This window comes from Pelmatolapia mariae, linkage group LG4 (assembly GCF_036321145.2).
Source record: "Pelmatolapia mariae isolate MD_Pm_ZW linkage group LG4, Pm_UMD_F_2, whole genome shotgun sequence".
In the NCBI taxonomy this organism is placed as follows: Eukaryota; Metazoa; Chordata; class Actinopteri; order Cichliformes; family Cichlidae; genus Pelmatolapia; species Pelmatolapia mariae.
Genome location: NC_086230.1, coordinates 12,105,483 through 12,128,059, shown reverse-complemented (window position 1 = coordinate 12,128,059; position 22,577 = coordinate 12,105,483). Strand labels below are relative to the sequence as shown.

Sequence of the window (22,577 nt, the reverse complement as noted above, 5' to 3'; positions counted from 1 at the left end):
TACTGTAGTACACATTCACAGCCCTGTAGAGCCAGATGTGCAGGCCTGCTTTCTGACGCTGATGCCTGGATTGTGCGGAGAGCGTGCTGAGTAGTAGGACTAGAGAGTTTATTCACAAAAGAAGAGTAGAAAATTGCTAAATTTGAGGTACTCGTTTCATTTGAACTCATGCTCTCCGTCCTGGCACCACGTCTCCTCCTCTCCTCTTGTTCACATTCAGCCTCTCGTTCAAGTTTCTCACTTGCTCCCTCTCCTTTTCTCCTTCTCTCGTTCTCTGTGTTTATAAAGGCAGGGTCATATTACACCCTGAGAGTTTCTGCTTCGACCACAGACTGGGGCTCAGCAGAGGGAAGGGGACAATGTAGTGTGGAGGGGTTTTTTTGTTGTTTTTTTTCCCCCTATCATCTGTGGGGGTGGTGGGGCGACTTAGGAGTCTGTCTCCTGTCATGGAATGCATGTTGCGTTGCCCTGGGTTAACCCTCCCTCATTGTGTGTGTGCGTGTGTGCAGATCGGGTGAGTAAGAGCTTTGTTGCTGAGTCGAGTCTTAATAAAGGGCGCTTTTGAAATGGTTTCCAAGACGACCATTGCAGTTGCCTGGGATGAGAAGTACTTGCACACTGAAGGGGTTCAAAAGTCTGCAGCTAAGCACATCAGACATTAGAGTTTGGTGGTAAGAAATGCATCGGTTAAGGGTAAAAAGGTCAGAAAATGCTGCCTACAGTATTACAGAACCTCTTTGCGATGAACACATTTATTTCAGAATGACAAGTCGGGGCTCTGATTACTTCTAGACAATGTGGTACGTGCTCAGTCGCACAGACACTCTGACCATTAATCAAAAGGACCGGCCATCCAGCAGCCAGGACGAGCTAATATTTACACACTCGGGCAGCAGAGCTTTGATCTGTGTGTTTGTGAGTGTGCTCCAGCTGATGGCTCTGCGTCTGTCTCGCTGACATCCTGCTGCTGTTGTTGTTCTGATTCATCAGTTCCTATCTGACACTTTATATTTGCATCTTTATTCAGTATTTTTATCTGTACTGAAGTCACCATAGTCCAGCTTAGTTTAGACCACAGGGTTGTTCACTGATTTTTTTCTTTTTCAGGAATTCAAGAGAAATCTGTCTTTAAGTTTTAGTTTAATGCGAGTGCTCATGTCTGTGTAGTTGGCGGTGAAAACGGTGCATTTCCTTTGTGCTTGTTGGTGCCATCAGTTTCCCTTCTAATTGTAGTACAGCTAAAGCTTCTCCTGCCATTTCCCCGTCATCAGTCTCCAGCTTTTGATCAAGTTATATGCATTTGTGTTTTCATGCACAACTGTGTGGTCTGTGTTGCAGGGGAGTCTGCAGAGAGGGTATACCATTTTATGTAAGCTGCATTATTTTTGGTTGTGTTAAACAAATCAATGCAAGTATTCATTGGTATAGTTGAGATCAAGTTAGACTTTGATTTAATCTGGAACACTCCTCCTATGCTTTACCTCCTACCTTCTCCTCCCCCAATCACCCACACACAGCCTACTCTCCGCTTGCTTATACGGATGTCTTATAAAGTACTTTTCTCTCTACAATATTTTTAGTTTCTCCCTCCTCCTATCATACTTTTGTCTTTGTTTTTTCTTTTTCACTTTCTGTGTCACTTGGTTTCCTGACTATTCCTAGCTCCTCATTGATATTCCTGAAGAATTGCAGGACCTTTTAACCCCACCCCTTCTGCTCTCTCTGCTTTCACCCTCCTCACGCCTCATTCTCTGCTTTTAGTCCCTGCCCGCCTCCTCACCCCTTTTACACCCACACACATGAATTAATGTGCACACACTCGCTCGCCCAGTTGGCAACAAGTTGCAGGAGTCTGTCTGCGGGGATAAAGACTGTGCGGGCTTACCAAGTAGAGCAGATTGGATGGGTTGTATAATAAGAGAGTTGAGGCATGAAAAAGAAAACATTTATCTGAACTGACAAATCAAAGTTGTCTGATTTGCTGAATGAGCAGGGTAAGGTGTCTGAATTAAAGAGAGCAAAATGGCAGCATTAGTATTGTACTTGCTAGCTTTACTTTGAGTTGTATGTGTTAGCCATTACCTCCCAGTGTTACTGGCTCTGGCATTGCAGATAATAAGCCTGTTAAAACTATGTTTACATCTTTACATAAGTAACACTCAAAGCACAATTTTTATTAATTTTTTTTAAGTTCCTTTTCTTTTTTGTTTTTTATTTTTTTGTGAATGAATCGGCAGCTATGCTTCTGGGTTTGAGGCTGTAATTTCAGCAATACTGTTTTGTAGTGATTCTCCAATGTACATGTACATCCACTCCTTCAGGTTTGACTGCCTCGGTGTGACAGAACGTGCACTGAGGGGGCTGCACAGAAAGGGGAGTGTGGGAGGTGGAGAGGTACTAGCAGAGGGAAAGGATGCAAATGAGACAAGATTGTTTCTCTAGTGGGTGGGTGGAGTTGTTTGGCTTGTCTTGTTGTAGACTTTTTGCCAGACGTCTGAAGAGTTTGTGCATGTGTTGCTATGCATGTAGGGAGGTGAAGGAGTTAGAAAATGCACATAAATGATGTCTTTCATCAGTTCAACTTCCCTGAAAGTCTGAAACTTTTAGGAATATATTTTTTTAAACCTTTTTTAGGGCTTTCATTCTCTTTCTGTGTGTGATTAACTTGTACTTCATCTTTAGGTCTAGTGATGGGGTCAGGCAGGAAGTAAGAACATATCTTCTGTCACTGTTTGTGGGTGGGTGGATGTGGGTGTGTGTTTGCTGCTGCCTGTGTGTCCACATGGAAGACAATGCCTTCTGTTTGTCTGTATTCAGACCGTGAAATCGCTTTATCCTTGCTAACGCACTCTCTCTGCATCAGCGGGCAATTGTGTGTGTGTGTGCGTGTGTGTGTGTGTGCGTGTGTGCGTGTGTGCGTGTGTGCGTGCGTGCGTGTGTGCGTGCGTGCGTGCGTGCGTGCGTGCGTGCGTGCGTGCGTGCGTGTGCGCATGCGTGTGTGAGGACGAGACAGTGATTCAGTGATTATAAGTTACTGTAGGCCTCCATTGTGTGCTTTTCAGGGTCCTCTGGTGAGCAGTGAAGCAAACCTTTGCGTGCTACAAACAGAACATATAGATCAGTTCAACCAGTTTGTCATTCAACAGGTGTCGTTCTTTTTCTTTAAAATTTTCTCTAAACCTTTGGCGTGCTGTTTAGGAGTGGTTTTAAACAGCTTGAGTGTCTGTTGATACTTTTTTCCCCAAACTGGATGGAGGAGGACTTTAAGTTTCTGCTTTGAGTCAGCGTTTTATTCTGTTTACGAGTATTAAAGTCTGACTGCCTTTAGTTTTTGCTGTTAGAGCCTTGTGTATGTTCGAACTGCCGATGAAACTTCTGCCTTATCTGGTGAGGCACCCTGAGACTTTGCAGGCGTTCCTCTTTACCTTCCTTCTGCATTTTGTAGGCACATAGTTTAACTGTTTCCTCCATAAAGATGCCGTTTGATGTCCTCCCCCTCTACTCTTAATGACAAGCTTTGACACCTCAGTAATAGATCAATAAAGACATGGTTCAGGTTTTCCAAGGGTACCTCCATAAGCAGAGACCACCCTCACCAACTTCTGATGCTGCTCAGTTTAAAAAAAGAGCTTTCAGGAGCTAAAGAGCTGAGCCTCAGAAGGGTATTCTGTACATGATAAAGGAAGCGCTTTCCAAATCACCTTTTACAGCACATGTTCCTGGTCCCAAGAGGATAAATCATTACATATTTTATTACAATCATACTTATTTGTGTATCAGCATCAATATCAAGTCATAGATATAAAAATAAAAAGTGTGTATAATGGGTAGATTGCCATGTCTTCGATCTGTTGAGCACATTTGTGCTTCCCAGAATACAAAACCATTTGAGGATCAACACTGCAGCTCCAGGGATATCTAGTGAGCCTTCAGAGTTTGTGTGTGTGTGTGTGTGTGTGTGTGTGTGTGTGTGTGTGTGTGTGTATTATTCCTATAAATATTTAATCAGTTCCCCTCTGATCACTTTATTCCTGTTGACATTGCTTTATCTTTTGTCTTGCTGGAAATTGATTCCTCTCAATTAAGGTATTGGATATCAAATTACCTGACGTTTCTGAAGGGAACAGTACTAGAGTTGATGGGGAAATTGAATCCAAACACATTTTAAAGAAACTTTTATTGAAATCAATAATATATGTAGGTTTTTAATATTTTTTTCAGCTCACCTGTTTTTTTTGTTTTTACCCTCAGTGCTTTGTTTGTGTTTTTTAGTGCGATTTCTCAACATTTTAATGGTCCAGCCCTTCTGAATAATATTCTAATGACATTTCCATCAGCCTTAGTCACACTTGTGGTTTGTGCTTCTTGACAAACATTTGCATGTTAACAGGCTAAAGTAAGACCATGATCATGGTGAACATTATACCTTCTAGACATCAGAAATTGTGAGCCTGTTAGCTTTTGGCTAGTACTCAGAGGTGTCACCATGCCTGTAGACTCTTATGCTAAAACTTCTTAATGTTTATTTTAAGTTTCGTCATTAATCAGAGTTTACTGGAATGAAGATGACAAAGCTGTGAGCACAGGCACGTAGTTGTAGAGGCAGGAAGGGTGACACATTTACTCACTTATTATGACTCCACAGCTATTGGGGGCTTGTATTATTGGCCAATGAGCAGACCTCTTGGGGTAGGGAGCTTAATTCAGACATGCACATAAACTTTTAATGAGGTCAAAGCAACAGGGTGACATCATCCCTGGGAATCCCTCTACCAGCTGTCTGCTGACACACCAGGAGCAGGAAATGTGTGTGTGCGTGTGTACACATTTTTACTTATTAATTTTTCTAACAGCTCCTGATTGATAAACGTTTTTATTCCTGGTTATGTGGTGGTGGGCTGGTTTCTGTCTGAGCTGCTACAGACCAGCCAAAAGTCAAGTCTCCGACAGAGTCCTAAATATTCATTAGTGGTCTTCTTTCTTTTTTTTTCCCCCCTCAATGTGCTGACAGCTTTCTTTGCACTCTTGTTTTTGCGTAGCCAACCTAAATGTGTGGGAGCTGCGAGATTTGTGATGAATGAGCTGTGGTCACCATGACATAGCTGGAATATATGCACAAACCGCTGCTGTCCGTCTGTTTTTCAGTCCCTCTCATCTTTCCCACACAGCTGTGATTTTTCTCCGTTCACTTATTCTCCTGTCGGCTTTTTCACTTTTACCTTTAAGTTACGACAGAGCACTTTTAATTTGTCTCTCAGTAATTTAACTCTTACCTTTCTGTGGAGGCTTATTTCTACTGCTGGAGGGGAACAAAATGCCATCCGTAACTTAAAATTTGGGTATCTCAAAAGTTTAAGTTGGTAAGATTGACAGAGCTAACACAAAATTCAATCCGGAAGCTTCACGAAGGAAAGCAGATGGAGCAGACGCATGCACACTCAAAAGCATCAGAGAGCTACCAGTGTATAGTAAACGTGAACAAAGACCAGGATGAGTGTGTTCATGTCAAACTGCTGGGCAGTGAATACTGTCAGCCACCTCCTTGTTACCTGCTTCCAGGTGACAAGGAGATGACATATCTTCATAGACCTTCCTGATTGGGAGAGCTAACTTTAAATTTCAAGTTATTTTTTTTTTTCCTCTCCCCATTGGCAGTAATGCGGTTCTGTACCTTTTTGCCATTATTGCTACTCTTTAGATCGTGATGCCTACTCTGCTCATTGTATCTGCTTTTAACACAGATGTTTTAATGCAGAAATTCTGTCCTTTTAATATTTTAGCACACATGCTGTTGTACCTTGCACAAATTGACTCACAGCTTTGGCTTTAAAAAAAAAAAAAAAAATCTGCACTGGCAGTTCATGACCCACAAATGAAAGCCCTCCTCACACCTCCACCTCCAGCTGTCTGAGACTTGTTACTGCCGTGTATAAAACACAGGGACAGGAAGTGACAGCACTCAGGAATGCCAGTATAACACCCAGCTTGGCCTCCAGGGGATCGGCGCCGTTAGGGAATGAAAAAGAGGGATTTAAGTTCTCTCCATCCTGATGGAAGAAGACGGCTTCCATAAACAAGAGGATGGAACTTACAGTTATGAAAGCTGTAGGAGGATTATTTTTGTTTTGTTTGTTTTTTGCACCCCCTCGTCTGACTATAGAGCAGTAAAGCAGTGAGAATGATGATGATCGAATATCTGTGACTTTCTTAACAAATTCCTGACTATGGGGATTTGGAGTCCTGGGAATAGGAAGTGAGGGGAAAAAACTTGTGGAAGAAAACATATAAATGAATGTAATTATAATATTGATCTTTTCTTTTTCCTCAGATAAAACAGGAATGTAGAAAACCCGCTGTGCACACAGTAGAATACAAACATGCTCTCCCCAGATTTCCTCTTATTTTTCTGCATTTTTAATCCACATTCCTACAGGCTTATGTAAGCAGTGTGCTGAAGTGTGTCGATATTGCTTCCAAGCACGCGTGTGTGTGTGTGTGTGTGTGTGTGTGTGTGTGTGTGTGTGTGTGTGTGTGTGTGTATATGTGTGCAGCTTCTAGTGAGGGGGGTGTGTGTATGCGCGCTAACTCACAATTTAGTCCTATTTAGTGCAGTTGTCGTCATAGATCTTGAGAGTAATCTTTATTTTATCAGCTCGGCTTCATTTCCTGGGCTAACAAAGGGGTGACTGCGGAGATTGCCGCTGATTACACACACGCTCAGACATACATATATATACACAGTGGTGGTTTCAGGCATCTGCGTCATCTGGTTTTGGTAATTGCTATGAGCTTTGTTATAGTGTTCTAATTCCTCCCCTCTATTACACCTAAACTGTGTGCGTCTAGTTTACAGCTCAGAATTATAGCACTCTGTCCTCTTACTCACTAGTTTTGTTTGTTTGGTTTCTTTGTGTTTTTGTTTTTATGCTTTTTTTTTTTTTTTTTTTTAAATAAAGTAAAGTGAGATACTTTAAGGTACTCCCCTCTGCCTGCTGGTGTGTACGTGCATCTTTTTTTGTGCCGTGTTTGTTTTGTGTATTCACGTTGTCTTGTAATATCTGAGACCGCTGAATTTTGTTACAGAACATATGCATCTAAACAGACAGGAGGACACGGACGGCTATGTTATGGTCCCCTCTACCTCGTGACCTTTCTGAAAAACTAAAAATATCCACAGTTTGGTTATCTTCTTTTAACAGCACTGGTGTTCCGTACCAGTCACGCATATTTTTAAACCATGACGGGAGTCTAATTGCTTGCCCTGGCAGAGTTGGCGCCACGCTTGGTGCACAGTGTTATACTGATGTGCAGGGAAATAGGAAGGAGTAAAAGAGTGATATTTTAAACAGGAATGTTAATTTGTTAAGGGATTGTTGGTAACTGCATTAAATGGAAAACACGGCATGTGACAGAGAGGCCGATATATCCAGGTTTATGTTTTTAAACCTCTCAAGCTGTGTTTTAGGAGTGTTCTTCGTGTGTATAACTAGCCATTGACTTAAAAAATAAAATGTACTTTTGCCCATCTCTCTGCTGAGACCACTTAGTGTCTAATAATTCATGCAAGTTTTTTGCCTGCAGAAATTATATTATGTCTTCTTGCTGCACCAGCTGTGGCCAGAGGCATCTTCTCTATAATGTGATATCTCAGGATACTGAAAAAATGTAATTTTCTGATTTTTCTATGAGTTTGAACACAAAAAATAAAATGATGACAATTTGTCTTTTATGCAATGACACGCCATGGGTTATGTCCTTGTCAGCAAGACGATTGTAAGACTGATGAAATTGCAGTTAAAGGTTCAAATTTTGTCCTCCTCCGTTTGACCATATTTTTGAAAGACCAGGGAGCAGCCGGGACCCTCTGGCAATATGTTTGACTCTCCTGGTCTAAAAGAAAAACATTATACATGGAAAAAGCCAAGCCTGGAATGACAAAGAGGTAAAATGCAACTTTACTGACTGGTGGAAGCAGAAAGTTTAGTTTTGATTAAGGTGAAAACTTGTAGCATATAAAGTGTCTTGGTAAGGTGTGCAGCCAGAACAGCCTCAGTGCACGTCTCTGGAGGGATGAAGGACCATTGTTCCAAACATTTATTAATTTGCAGTGAATCTTCTCTTTAAAGGGAGTAGTGGACACAAATTATACAGAAGAACAGAGATTCCCTCCTTCCAATCTGTTTTTTTTCCTCCTTTTATCACATGTCTGTAGCTCTAGACAGTAAGTATGCCTGCTGCTTGTGACATCTTAACTTTAGCCCACTGCTCTTGTCGTTGCACAGTCTAAATGTCTGAATGCCAAGTTGTGTATTTCTTTAACGAGATACCTGCAGCTATGGGGCGCCTGGTGTGGAGTTCACAGGTCTGCACAAAGACACCACTGCTGTCACACAAATCCACTTCCTGCCTGGACAGGTGAGGTCAATTTTCTCCTGAATGTTTAAAAATGTTTAAAAAAAACCAAAAAACCTCCAAAACATTAAAAATTAAGTTAAGGTTTCGGCAGTGAATCATGGCACACATCGTATATTAATTCTTTTCTCCCAAGGGTCGTCTGCTGTCACTGTTGGATGACAACACGATCCACCTGTGGGAGCTGGTGGCCGGACCCCTGAGAGAGGTCGGTGGGGTTAAGAAAGAGGGCGTGGTTTCTCTACAGGAAGTGAACACCTACAGTCTGCCCGGCAGACCTGGCATCGAGAGCTGCAGGTACACGAGTCCTCTTTACAGAAACCTGAATGAAAATTGGGAACTTTTGAAAGTCTGTAATCTTGTCTCACCTTCTTTCACACCCCAACTTGTTGTTGGTTGTGCCTGTTAGAATTTTGAGTATCATAAATTTTCCTAATTTCCTTTCTCTCAGTGCCACTCGGGTGACTGTCCTCCTCTTGCTGAAGTCATGTGATCTCCTCTGCGTTGGAACAGAGGGAGGAGGCGTCTACTTCCTAGAGGTGCCCAGCCTCTCGCTGAAAGATAACCAGACACTGCTCCAGGATCAGATCACACACAGGTGAGATTGTTACACAAAAGAAGGAATTAATACAAAAAAAACATGAACAAAGAGACAACCCAAGTACAGATCAAGCAATAAATCTGTATATTTGTCGTTAAATTGCACTGTTAAACTAAAGGATCTGGTGGATACACCAGCTAAGCTGATGTTGGAATGGAATAAATTGCCATATTGTCTAACTGTCAACACATGTGGAAGGGTTATATTTTTTTTATATTGCAAACATTTATTGCAGAATATCAAATTATCCTTGTAAATAGCTTCACATGCTTAAATCTTTTATTGACTTTTCTTCACCATCCTTGTTCTCCACTCTTCTCCGTCCTCCATCACAGTGAGCGTTCCTGTAAACATTAAACACTCCAGCTTCCTCTACTCACAGCTCCAGCTGAGCAGCTCACACACATGCGTGCAGATACAAATATCCCCACTGACCCTAGCAGCAGCAGGCAGGTCAGGTTCACTGGGTTCAGGCTCCATTAAACGCTGTCAGATGTTTTATATCATGTCAAAAAAATAATTACACACCTTAGTGTGAGTGAGGAGCACTAAAGATGAAGATATGGCTGCTTTTTGGTGGGTGAGGTAGGTGCTGCTTTTACTTGCAGAATAAAATGATCAAATACAGTACAATAAAATAGAAGCAGTATGAAGTCATGACAGTAAAGTTGACCTAACAAAGCAGCCTATCACCTAATTTTAGCTTTGTTCCGGTAACTCACTTGCACAATTTTTGACAGACATGTTCTGTGAAGCTTATTAAAAATGTACTTGTGTTTTTTCCCTTCAGTGCTTTTGTTTTCACATAGGAAGTTTCTGTGTGTTAGAGTTCATTTGAACAAAGGTAATGTCACATAATGGATTTTTTGTTTGTTTGTTTTAAACCAGATTAGAAAACCTTCTTTAATTATGTGTGAGGGTCTTGAGCTTTAATTCTTCATTTTCTGCCATATAAATATTATTACAGTGGTATTAAATATGGCCAAAGTTGAGCCTCATTTTTGTGGTGTTTTTTTTTTTTTTCTCTTTTGTCTAAGATATCAGAGTGAGGGGAATAACGTTAATATTGGTCCTCTCAGGCTGTGGCCGTGAGCACAGTAGCTCCAACCACCTGCTGATGAAAACCTTCTCTATGCTAATGGCAGCCAACCATTAGAATTAGAAAGGTTTAGAGGAAGGGTGGCCTTAAAGAAAAGCTAAAAACGCCTTGTTTCAGACTGGGGGTTGCACCATGACATCAGTTGTAAAGGCTGCAAAGGAAATCGCTAACAAAGCAGTGTTAACTAGATATACAGACACTTGAAAGATGGCTATGTTACTGCAGGGCTGTTATTTGTAAGGTGTTTTTACCCCCTCCCTCTTAATGATGGTGAAGCCTCACTGTGGCAAGCAGTGGTGTGCAGTGATGTGAGAGCTCAGCAGTGAACTAGAACAAAACAAAGTGCGAGTGGAGCACAAACACAGATCATCACACATGTAAAGGAATTCAATTGTTATCATAGAAGAACAGAAATGCAGAATGTTGTATGATATCTGACAGAAAACAAATGTGATTTTTTTTTTTTTGCCTCCCTACATACCACAGACTGCTTTGTGGTTCGTGCTTGAGCTTTGCTGTGCTGCCACACTGGCTGTGTATCAGTGCTACTGTTGTTTCTTTTTCATTCTGCTGTGACTGTGTGACTGCTTGGCCAAACCCCTCATTAACCGGGCTTGTCGAGGGAAGTAAGCAGAACTGAAGCCTAACGAGGGCGCTGATAAGGCAGGCGTGCGTGTGTGTGTGTGTGTGTGTGTGTGTGTGTGTGTGTGTGAGTGTGTTTGTGCGCAAAGGAGGGGAGGTTTTAGACAGTAAAGCTTTGTACCAAATGCCAAAACACAGTATTCCGGTTGGGGAAGTGTTTCAACACACACACACACACAAGCGTACATAGGATCATCTCTAGGACTCTATGGCAGGATGCTGGATTCCCTAAAAATACTTATGAACAGGGCGACAGAGACAATGGAATGCTTTGTTGGGAATGTTTCTGCCGCTGTGCTTCCGGAGAGGATCTTCCTCAGTGAAGCCTACAACAGCAGACAGAAGTTATATATATATATGTGTGTGTGTGTGTGTGTGTGTGTGTGTGTGTGTGTGTATGTACACTTCACCCGGCGCTGCTGTTCATTGATGCTTGTGTTTCATCTGCATTAAAGTCCATAAAGCTGCAGTACTTTCTTTCTTTATCACTTCATTTTCTCTCTCTGTCTTGGCTGTTTAGTCTCCTTTCTTCTTCCTTCGCTTAGGGAATCCTCTGACATCTCAAGGGTGTGTCCTGCTCTACATTCCTGCTCTGGCTCAGAGGAATGTCTTGTTCTCAAACTTCAGCAACTTGGGTCTTTGCTCTGTGCTGATTATACATGTTTTAGCACTTTTGCTTTGGGGTGTTTCGGTGCAAAGAACAGCTTTGTGTATTTGCAGCAGTAACTTCAACATTTTGTATAATTCTCCTTGCACTGTTTCCGAAACTCTGTTGCGCCGTATGTGTACTGCATTATTTACCCCCTCTCTCCACACACCATAATTTCAGATGATAACAAACACTAAACCAGTTTGAGGATGTAGTTGTTGTTGTTTTGTTTTTCAAACTCAGCTGTTTACTGTGTCTGTACAGTGTGACCAAAACACAGAATTTCTCTCGCATGGAACCAGGTGACTCTGTCCTCTTGTATCTCTCGTATCATTGGATAATTGTTTCATCAGACAGATGTCTGACCTCGTTAGGATGTGTAGATAAATGTAATTTATGGCCTTGTGGATCACAGTGAAGCGGGAAGCTACAGATGTGGGATAATGGATAATGTTTGTTTTCATTTTCCCAGTCTGCCAGATGACTACAGATGTGGGAAATCTCTGGGGCCGGTGGAAGCTCTTCAGGAACACCCTCAACAGTCAGGGAAGATTCTGATTGGCTACAGCCGAGGCCTGGTGGTCCTATGGGATCTGAGCACTCGTCACGCTGAGCAGCTCTTCCTGGGCAAACAGGTACCTGTTACAGTTGGTGCTCATTGTTCTTGCTTCCAGTTTTCAGGGTGATGTTATAGCTAGATGACCTGCAGTGATGACTGTGTGTCTTTGTGTCTATGACCCTCCCCTCAGCAACTGGAGAGTCTGGTATGGGAACGCTCTGGAAACTTATTTGTCTGTTCCCATAACGATGGAGGCTATTCAGTTTGGGCTGTTACCAGTGGCAACACCTGCAATCACCAGCCAGTGTCCTCCACTATCCCCTACGGTGAGAAATACACACATGCATACATCACATGTCACACACTCCACACATTTGCATTTCAAGTGTAGGAGTGAAACATTCTCAGGTCTGGAGGACAGAGTGGAATCCAGTGATGGACAGTGGACTCCACAGTGATGAGAATAAGTGCTTCAGCTGAGAGCTTGCTGTGCTTCCAAACAGAGGCTGTGTTAGATGCATTTTTCCCAGTCATGCAAATTGTTTTCAGAATCTTTTTACCTGTCATTTTACATTTCTTTTATGATCATAAACATTTCTAAAGCATTTAACTTTTGTTCAGTAATGAGCTCTAACGTGATAAAACTCTGTTCTGCATCTTAGTTAATTCTCTATACCACACTGCAGACGTGTGTAGAGATTAGATGAAGAGCCACAAACCACATAGAGACTTTTCATGCTTACCATTTTATTTTTCCCGTAGTAACAGAAGCATTGAAATAAAATGGACTAAAACTTAGTTCACTTTAAAGAGAACCTGAGAGAACTTTGCACCTAAATTACTTTTGGTGTGAATGCTGAATCCGTACTTCTATTACAGTTATGAACTCGGAAGAACCCTTCCTGGAAAGTGTTTCAGAAGTCATCAGGACTCTGAGCATGGGACTTTCTGTTCCCGGGGAAAATCTTCCAGCATGCATTCATTCTGCGCCAGGGTACAGCTTCCTCGAGTTGTGGTGGATTCTGTAATGATTTTGCTGCTTAAGATTTGATAATATGTTAAGAACAGACCGCTACTAGTGCGTACACGGTTTCTCTCTGTGTTGGCTGTAAATTATTTAATATTCCCGTGGATTACCCTGAGTGCTGTCTAACAGACGGCCCCTTTCATTTGCCCTCTCTTGGACTAAAAAGGATCTCTGGTAGCTTTTAATAGTCTTCTTTTTCTTCTTTCTTTTGTAATTGTCTATCACAGGTCCATTTCCCTGTAAAGCCATCAGCAAAATCCTGTGGAGGACAACACAAGCAGGGTGAGTGTTAAACCTCGTTTTGCAACCTTCCTGTTAAAGTATGGCTACGTTCACACTGCAGGTCTTAATGCTCAATTCCGATTTTTTGATCAAATCCGATTTTCTTGTCTGCTTGTTCACACTACAAATAAAATGCGACAGCAAACGCTCTCTAGTGTGAACGCTCAAAGCGGCCCGCATGCGCAAAAGAAGACGTCACACACAACGCGCTCTGTTTAGACCCAGAGCAAACAATATTGTTTGACTGATGGCCCTTAATATAAAGACTTCGGACTTTATGTTTCCCAATTTTTGCTTTAAGTTATTTTGTTATTTACATAATAATGTAGATAACCTAATAATTATCCTTATTGCTGTTTTAGAGGAGCGGTGCTTCAAAGGATAGTTGCAGATTTCGATCAGAATCTGCAGATTATACAGTACAAATAAAATGTTCACGTTTCTCCAACGTTGTCTTCCCAACAGTTTCACTGACATCTACACAGGATGGCCAGGAAGCATTTGCGATGTCTTCTCCGGCGTTAATAATTGGCGTCTGTCTCGTGTCAGTGACGTAAAAGACGGATTTAATGCGACATGACCGTTCAAACAGCAGTCGCTTTCTAAACATCAGATATGTGTCGGATTCAGTACCACATACGAAAGTGACCCAGATCGGATTTGAAAATATCGGATTTGTGCCGTTCACACACCATGATCGGATATGGGTCACATAGGGTCAAAAAAATCGGATTTGATGCGCTTTCGCCTGCAGTGTGAACGTAGCCTATGTTTGAGTCCTTCTATCAAACAGGTCATTTGGAATCAGCGCTGGCAAATTTTCACTTATGACTCTTTTTTTCTAGTGTTTTCTCAGATTCATTTTCATTTTATTTTTATTGGTCTTTTCTTTTGCATCCCTATATTTATGCAATTGCTGATTATTTTCCTAGTTTTGTAAATCTAAAAGGTATAATTTACCACATCATGTAACTATTATCTGTGGTGAGAAAAATACTATTAAAACATAATAAAGAGAGAAGTTATCTTTTTGTTTGCAAGTAAATGTAACAGAATGCAGTGATGCAGAGTGAAAATAGAAACCAGACAGAAAATTGGGAGGTAGAAAAGTAGCTAATCTGTGTTTCTCATTGTAGTCCTCCAGTGCTTTTATACAGTGGAGGGATGCCCAGAGCCAGTTATGGTGACCGCCACTGTCTAACGATCCAGCAGGACAAAGACCACGTCACCCTCGACTTCACATCTCGAGTGATTGATTTCTTCACCGTCCACAGTGTGGAGCAAGAGAGAGGTCAGAATCTGACCTGCGTTAAAGATGGTGTATGTAACGTAACATTTTCACGAGTATCAATCCTTTATCCCCTGTGTGATCTTTTCTTCTTATAGAGTTTGATGAGCCATCTGCTTTAGTGGTGTTACTAGAAGAAGAACTGGTTGTAATTGACCTCCAGACCCCCGGATGGCCCTCTATGCCCACTCCCTATCTTGCTCCTCTTCACTCGTCAGCCATCACCTGCTCCTGCCACATCTCCAGCGTCCCTCCTAAACTCTGGGAGAGGCTGGTCAACGCTGGCAAAGCACAGCAAAGCCGGCAGCACACACACAGGGTAAGAAGCTCATTGGCACTGTGAATGACAGGATTATTTAGCAAATTGGTTTATACATGGCAGTACGGGATATTCAGTCGCAGGAAATCCGAGATCCTCATAAGAGGCTTAACCTGAAAACACCTTAGACAAAGTCTGACCCATCAGCTGACGTTTTATTTGGATTTATATTAAAATAGCTTGTTTCAAATCTCAAAGGCGTCTGTATGAAAGAACAGTTGTAAGTTGATCAGATGAGGCTATTTGCATGTAAATGGAAGTAATAAGTCACAGGCTCTCAGCCCAGCAATGAGAAGAGGAAATAAACAAGAATGTAACCATGAGCCACTGGTAGCGTGTGAGCTTTAAGAGCAGGTGTAGACAGTTAAAGGCTTTTGAAAAGCTTTGTGGCTTAGATCGGTTGTGCGATCAGTGGGAGATTAGCAACACACACGGACACACAGCTGTTACGCTCTTCATCATGGCTCTTTGTTTGTCTATGTGAGGCCAAATCAGATTGGCAGATGCTTTATCAGAGTGTGAATCTCTGTGGTACATTTTTCTGCTCTAACTTTTAAGACAAGTTCATGAGAAAATATGTTGATGTGAAAAATGATGAGTCCTAGCTTGGTTCAGAATTATTATTTATTTATTGTTTGTTTGTTTGTACAGAGCTGGCCGATATGTGGTGGGAAAAATCTGGCACCTCCACCTAAACAACAAGAGCTGCTATTGACAGGGTATTTATACACACACACACACACACACACACACACACACACTCTCTTTGCACATGTCTACCCTGCAAGTGAATTCAGTTCTCTTGTTTTTTCCCACAACGTAAATCTGATGCTTTCTAGTAAGATTAGGTCACTAAAAGCAGCGTGAAGAAAGGATATCCTGCATTCAAAAAAATGGTGAAGGGGAAATCCCGTGAAACTGTTGGTGTTGCCAACTGCACACTTGGCAGAGCTTGTATTGGCCCAAAGTGCAATAAGAAGAGTTATGTAATAGAAGTAAGTGGTTTAAAGACAATTTGAAAACTGAGAATAACGTGAAAGCAGGAGGAGAATTTTGATGCTGCTGTTAGTTTTGTTAGCAACATCCTGACTGATGTTATCCTTGTTTTTCTCTTTCTTTGTCCTTTGTGTTTCTCTCCATTGTTTAAAGTACAGGAACTTGTTTCCATCACCAAAGATGAGTTAACTAAAAGCAATGGATTGCAGCAGATAAACACTTATATCATTTTAAAAACTTGGTCGGAAAGTGACAGGTTTGAATAGCTAGCTAAAAGTATAACTAACTGTTGAAGTGGGTAGTCGATAAATTGGTTATTGTGTCTATTAAAACATTTTATATAGCGACCTAAAATTCAGAATTAAAAAGGAAATTATTACTTGCAAGTTTGTTTAGCATAGTGACCAGCTGGTCACTCAGAGGTTGAGCTTGCAACACCCTCAATCTCTGGGTGACTTTTTTGGATTGCAAGGTGATTGCACAGGTCGTTGAGAAATAACATGTCTGCAAACCATCCTGCTCTGACTGGGACTGACTGCAGTCACTCTCATACAGTTTGGTGAAGGCAATCAAATAAATGCTGCCCAATTTACAAGCACGGAAGGATTGCCAACATGTTGCGATCAATTTGATTCTGCATTAATGAGTGCAACTCGTCTGGGCTGCGCTGCTTTGCTGCAGGGTACTCGACTCAGCTGGTTGTATTTTGGTTATGTTCCTATATAAAAGCAAGTTGCTGAGTGCTTGTGTTATTCTGCAACAACTGTACCACTACGTGTGGAGGATTTTCTCTGACTGACTGCAATGTGTTGGCAGTCTGTCTGCATTTATAAATTGGATGGTGATTATTTGCAAACTTTTGCCAGTCAGTCTGAGAGTGATTCCAATCGATTCAAGTCAGACCACGAGTGCTTTAACTGCCATACCAGGCAACCTGAAAAGTAGCAACTACGTATCCAGCCAGTAAAAGTGGAACAAATTCAGTCGTTGAGCAGACACAGATTTTTATTTTTTTAAATAATTTTTTTCACTAGTAATAATAAGGTTGCCATTTAATTTTTACTGCAGTGTGACTGACCCATAATTTGAATGTCTCTGTACGAACACGGCAACTTATGTAGTCATTTCTATGCCAGCTTTTCCCAGTCAATCGCCACGTTATCACGTGATCCCATTCAGTCATAAACTGATAGAATCAGGTGAATATGCTATCTTATTGCCTTTTTATTGCTGTCTTGATGCACCAACATCACTTTGAACATGGCACCTGACTAGCTGGACATAATAGACTAATAGTTTAAACTGGTTACTGGCTGTTATAGATGGCTGTTAAAGGGAGCAGTTGTTGAATTCTCTGTGATTGTTATTTATTTTAAATCTGTTGTGATTACAGCCATGAGGATGGCACGGTGCGATTCTGGGATGCTTCGGGTGTCGCCCTCACTCCGCTGTACAAACTCAGCACAGCCAACGTCTTCCACACTGACTGCGACCCTAGCGATGACCCGCAGGACCCCAGCAACGACCCCGATATGCAGCAAGAGGAGGAAGAATGGCCTCCGTTCAGGAAGGTGAGAAGCAACGAGGCTTTTCACGAAAGGAGGTGAAATGGACATAAATATAGGTCTCTCCTCAGAGTTCAGACACAGGGTCTGGTTTTACAAGCTGAGGGAATAAAAGCAATCTGTCTTTCGCACACATGCAGCCCTGTAATGCTGCATCTGTGGCCCTAATTTTCTGATTGTTTTCATGTGTTTGGATTTGAGACTGACCCACCCCATTGTTCCTCTTATTAAAACTCGACTCCAGCGTAAACCGCAGTCTGTTTCTGGTTTAATGGACAGTTTTCTGCGCAGAAATACATTCAAATGAAGTGATTCACAGTCTGGAGGCAGAATTTTGTGTCAAGGGGAATCTGGCTGAGCTGTTTGGCTTCATTAGTCAGGAAACGGAGACGGGAGATTTTAAAGGAACTGTTTCTACAGTCAGAAATGTTTCTCAGTGCTCGGGCATGTGATCAGGATAAGAGTACATTATATCTGGGATTTGATATGAATGGAGAAAAAAAATAGAGGCATCACACCAGTAGAAAATAGATTAAGTATTTGTACATGCAGATACACAGAATGGCAAGTTCCTTCTGCTCACTTCTTTTCTTCCTCTTCGCTCTTTAACTGCCTTACAAACACATCTCCTCGTGTATCCTGTGGTAACAGAGCTGCATGTTCAGGAATGTGGCCCTCATATGGGATGCAGAGCCTTTCCCTTTTTTCTCCTCTGTAATGAAAACCAGACCCATCATCCCACTCTTTCTGCTGTGTGTGTGTGTGTGTGTGTGTGTGACAAGCTTCTCTTACTCCTTGTTTTGCTAAGACAAAACTCCAATGTGAGAGGGATTCCTACTGTGTGCGTGTGTGACGGACAGATTAATGCGCATTTGCAGAGACTGTATCAGGGTAAAGTAGGGACTGTCCTGGCATTTGGTTGATAGTAAGAGGAGAGAGGCCTTTAAAGGAGGAGGAAACCATCAGGAGGGCATTTTGCCATTAAACTAAATTTGTAATTGGGCCATTAAGACAAAATGTTTTAGACTGATGATGCAGTTTTTACAAGTTTTCAAAAAAGGTCTGCTTGTGAAGTCAGGTAGAGTTTATAAGATAATTCCTGACATAGGTACATTTCATTAACTGATTTGCAGCTCACTACCTAGCACGTATCTTTTCCATGGGGATATTTATGATGAACTTGAAGTGTGTGGGAAGTAATCTTCAGCGTACTCCTGTAAGTTTGCGTGGCTTAGTGTCACTCACTGCATAGTTCAGTTTTGCTTTGATCATCTAGAAAGGCAAAGTATTCAAAATAGTTTAATGTTAACAACTTACAAGAAAGTGGTTTTATATTCAAATGAATTAAATCCAATGTGTATGTGTGTTTAGGTGGGCTGTTTTGACCCCTACAGTGACGACCCCAGGCTTGGCATCCAGAAGATAAGTCTGTGCAAGTACAGCAACAAGCTGGTGGTGGCCGGAACCGCCGGACAGGTGAAGATCAAAAACACACTGTCACAAGTTATTAAAAAAAATAAAACCAACATTAAGTAAGTTTGTTTCATTAATTATATCATAGAAAAACTGAAATCTAATTTTAGCCATTTTCCAAGTGTTTGCTTATAGGGCGTTGTGTGATTGTTGGTTTATTTCTTTTTATTATTGTGAATTGGGGATATATGTAAATAAAATTGAATTGCTTGAAAACCCCCCAAAATGAGCCACAGTGTTTCTGTACTGTTTCTAGGTGATCGTGCTGGGTCTGAGTGATGAACGTTCGGACCACTTGGTCGACGTGTCAGTGGTTGATCTGCTGTACGACAGGGAGGGCTTCACCTGGAAGGGCCACGACAGGCTGGAACCGCGCTCTAAACCCGCACCTTTCCCCCCGGGCTTTCAGCCGCTGGTGGTGGTGCAGTGCTTGCCCCCGGCCTCTGTGACGGCAGTGGCACTGCATGCCGAGTGGAACCTGATCGCCTTTGGGACGAGTCATGGATTTGGCCTTTTTGACTACCACAGACGAAATGCTGTGCTGGCAAGGTTAGGCGCACACAGTCATGTGATTTGTATTCTTTGGTTATCGGGCAAAGCCTGACTTTTTTTGGGATAATGAAGATATACTTAGTCCCTGCTTAACCCATTTCCCCGCTGACTTTACATTCATTCTGGTGCTCTTTATGCTCTCCTAGGTGTACCTTACACCCTAATGACTCCTTAGCAATGGAGGGTCCCCTGTCAAGAGTCAAGTCCTTGAAGAAGTCCCTACGACAGAGCTTCAGACGCATCCGCAAAAGCAGGGTTTCAGGAAAGAAACGCACCATCACTACGCCCACCAGCAAGGTGAGAGACTGTGTGTCTGAGAGTAAACTGTCCAAAGAGAACACTGTTTATACTATTTATACTATGTATTGTATGTGTGTATAGGTTCAAGAGGCAAATGCTGCTCTAGCGGAGCAGGAGGAAGTAGCTCCGGTGCAGAGGCGGATAGAGCCGCGGTCAGCAGATGACTCGCTCTCTGGAGTGGTCCGGTGCGTCTGCTTTGCAGACACATTTCTGCGTGATGGTGCGTTTACTTACTTTTCAAGAAATTTCCACTCTGTCTTTACTTCATTCACTTTTTTAACTTAAACTGTTTGAACTGCATTTGTTTGTTGGAGAAAATGTCAGGATTGAGATAAGGAAGGTTGTCGTTTATCGTTTCTGCCGCGCTAACAACACGCTCGGTCTTACTTAGGCACACATCACGGCCCCACGCTATGGGCAGGCACCAACTCGGGCAGTGTGTACGCCTACGCTCTGGAGGTGCCCGGTGTGGGTTCAGGGCGAGTGTGTGAGCGTGGCGGTGCGAGTGAGAGCAGTGTGTGCGTGGAGGCAGTGTTGGGTAAAGAGATTCAGCTGATGCACAGAGCGCCTGTGGTGTCGATCTGCGTGCTGGACGGTCGGGGGAAACCTTTACCAGACCCGTACGAAGCCTCTCAAGACCTCGCCATCGCGCCTGATATGACCAACGCTCACTCTGTCCTGATCGCCTCGGAGGAGCAGCTCAAGGTATAGTCTGGAAACAACCTCACAAAGTATTTGCATTTTTATTGTCATTTTTTTTAAGTTTGTAATGGATCTGGGCTTAAAAAGCGGTCTGTTACTCGTATATCGTTTTAAATCTTACCTTTCTTCCTCCTCTGCTCAATTCCAGGTGTTCTCTCTTCCCAAAGTCAGCGCTAAGACGAAGTTTAAGCTGACTGCACATGAAGGCTGTCGGGTGAGGAAGGTTGCCATGGTGGTCTTCAGCTCCACAGCTCAGGAGGATTACAGCGAACACACACTCGTCTGTCTGACCAACCTCGGGGACATGCACCTCTTTAGCATTCCTGCCCTCCGACCACAGGTACAGCCTCAGGGTTTGATCAAGAGCTTGACAGCAGTGTGTGCTTTCAAATGTGTTTTTGTGAGTCATAACTGTGTTTTATGTGTCCTCAGGTGCGTTATGACTGCATCCGTAAGGAAGACATCAGTGGCATTGCATCATGTGTCTTTACCAAGAATGGACAGGGTGAGAAGAATATGCTGGAATTTAAAGTGAAAGAAGTTATTTCAAGACACCTAAAGAGCACAGTGGGATTTCTTTCGTTATTTTTCATCACGATAACATTTGCCTTGTCTCTGATACACACACATGAGAAAAAAATTAAATTAAATGTGGAGGCAACATAAAATGAAAGCTATGTATGTTCAGAAAGGTCAGCGTATGAGTAAAAGGATGTTTTCACTCACTAATATAAAAAAATGTTCTGCTCTGCAGGGTTTTACCTGATCTCTCCTTCAGAATACGAGAGGTTCTCTCTCTCTGCCAAGGTCCTCACTGAACCGCTCTGCTTCGTTCAGCTCGACCGACCATTAGAGCCCACACCCACCAGGTAACACACACACACACACACACACACTCCGATTGTAAGCATCATTAAATCTCAGGCTGCTTTTACTCTGTGATTATGAGCGAATATGTTCAAAACTTTAACAGGTGTGTTATGAAAAGGTGAAAGGGAAGCAGATCCTTCTTTGCTGAAATTTGGTTCTAGATCTGAGGATCCAGTTAAACTAGGGTTGGCTATATGGATTAATCCTTTATCAGAATATACGTGCTAATAAATATATCATAAATAATAAAAAAAATTTAGTGTCATTGTTACTGATTTGCAACATTTCCCAGGACCAGTGTAAGTCCCTGGGAGGTCTCTGGACACCGCACTGAAAACCACTAAGCTGTGACTGTTCATTATGATTTCTCATGTGAAACCAAAGAAATGATAATTTTATTGTTATTGCTGTATTATTCCATCGACTGCCAAAGTAAATGGTGCATGCTTGTGTGTGTGTCCACAGCGATGGTACGACAGTGCAGCCTCAGGCCAATGGAACCCACAAGAACCAGATGGGTCAGGCTGAGGGTAGGTCTGGAGACACACACACACACACACACACACACACACACACACACACACACACACACACACACACACACACACACACACACACACACACACACACACTCTCTTCTTCCTCCTGCCCTTCTCTCCCTTTTTTTTTTCTTTCTCCTCTCGCTTATTCTCCCTCTTCATCACTCTCTCTCCTTTCTGTAAACTTCTTACAACCCTGACCGCGCCTTGGCAGGGGTCCCCCCTCTGGTCTCCACGGTAACCATTCAGTATGCCCCACTCGCCTCTCCTATCCAAAACCACCTTCCACAGCAGGAAACTGTGGTTGCTGTGGAGACCAGCAGGCCTTTCACCTGGGACTAGGTCATTAAGAACTTTACACGCAGGCACCAAAACATTATCTTTCTGTCAGAAATGTAAAAATATTCAAATAAAAAGGTTACATCCTGGATTATGATACATTGTTGTCTTGTACAAAGACAGTAAAAATTGCCCCAATGTCAATTTTGGCACATCAGAGCAGCTCCAGTGTCTTGAGACAGTGTAGCAGGGCGCAGATGTTTAAATGTTTGGATCACATGCAAATATTTCTAATGAGGAGAAAACAGTAAAGTCCAGCTCAACACACAATAATGAGCAAGTTATTGGAGGAGGGAGTGGTGGTGGTTTGTTTCCGGCTGTTCAGATGTGGCTTGTGGTTACAAGTCTACAGAATACAGTAAA

General features: G+C 42.3%; 1 protein-coding gene across 2 annotated transcripts in view; it reads left to right on the top strand.

Annotated features, from left to right (window-relative positions):
- The window catches only part of llgl1 (LLGL scribble cell polarity complex component 1), a 33,939-nt gene that overhangs the window by 7,998 nt on the left and 3,364 nt on the right, over positions 1 to 22,577 (top strand). For both annotated transcript variants that reach the window (XM_063471474.1, XM_063471473.1), the window contains exons 3-21: positions 8,334 to 8,415; positions 8,549 to 8,709; positions 8,864 to 9,010; positions 11,876 to 12,038; positions 12,153 to 12,288; positions 13,217 to 13,271; positions 14,408 to 14,562; positions 14,658 to 14,878; positions 15,530 to 15,597; positions 17,268 to 17,445; positions 18,811 to 18,915; positions 19,169 to 19,461; positions 19,611 to 19,761; positions 19,846 to 19,984; positions 20,156 to 20,469; positions 20,615 to 20,806; positions 20,899 to 20,971; positions 21,221 to 21,335; positions 21,802 to 21,866. In XM_063471474.1, coding sequence (XP_063327544.1) covers positions 8,334 to 8,415; positions 8,549 to 8,709; positions 8,864 to 9,010; positions 11,876 to 12,038; positions 12,153 to 12,288; positions 13,217 to 13,271; positions 14,408 to 14,562; positions 14,658 to 14,878; positions 15,530 to 15,597; positions 17,268 to 17,445; positions 18,811 to 18,915; positions 19,169 to 19,461; positions 19,611 to 19,761; positions 19,846 to 19,984; positions 20,156 to 20,469; positions 20,615 to 20,806; positions 20,899 to 20,971; positions 21,221 to 21,335; positions 21,802 to 21,866 — 2,813 coding nt within the window. The remainder of the gene's footprint in view (positions 1 to 8,333; positions 8,416 to 8,548; positions 8,710 to 8,863; positions 9,011 to 11,875; positions 12,039 to 12,152; positions 12,289 to 13,216; positions 13,272 to 14,407; positions 14,563 to 14,657; positions 14,879 to 15,529; positions 15,598 to 17,267; positions 17,446 to 18,810; positions 18,916 to 19,168; positions 19,462 to 19,610; positions 19,762 to 19,845; positions 19,985 to 20,155; positions 20,470 to 20,614; positions 20,807 to 20,898; positions 20,972 to 21,220; positions 21,336 to 21,801; positions 21,867 to 22,577) is intronic.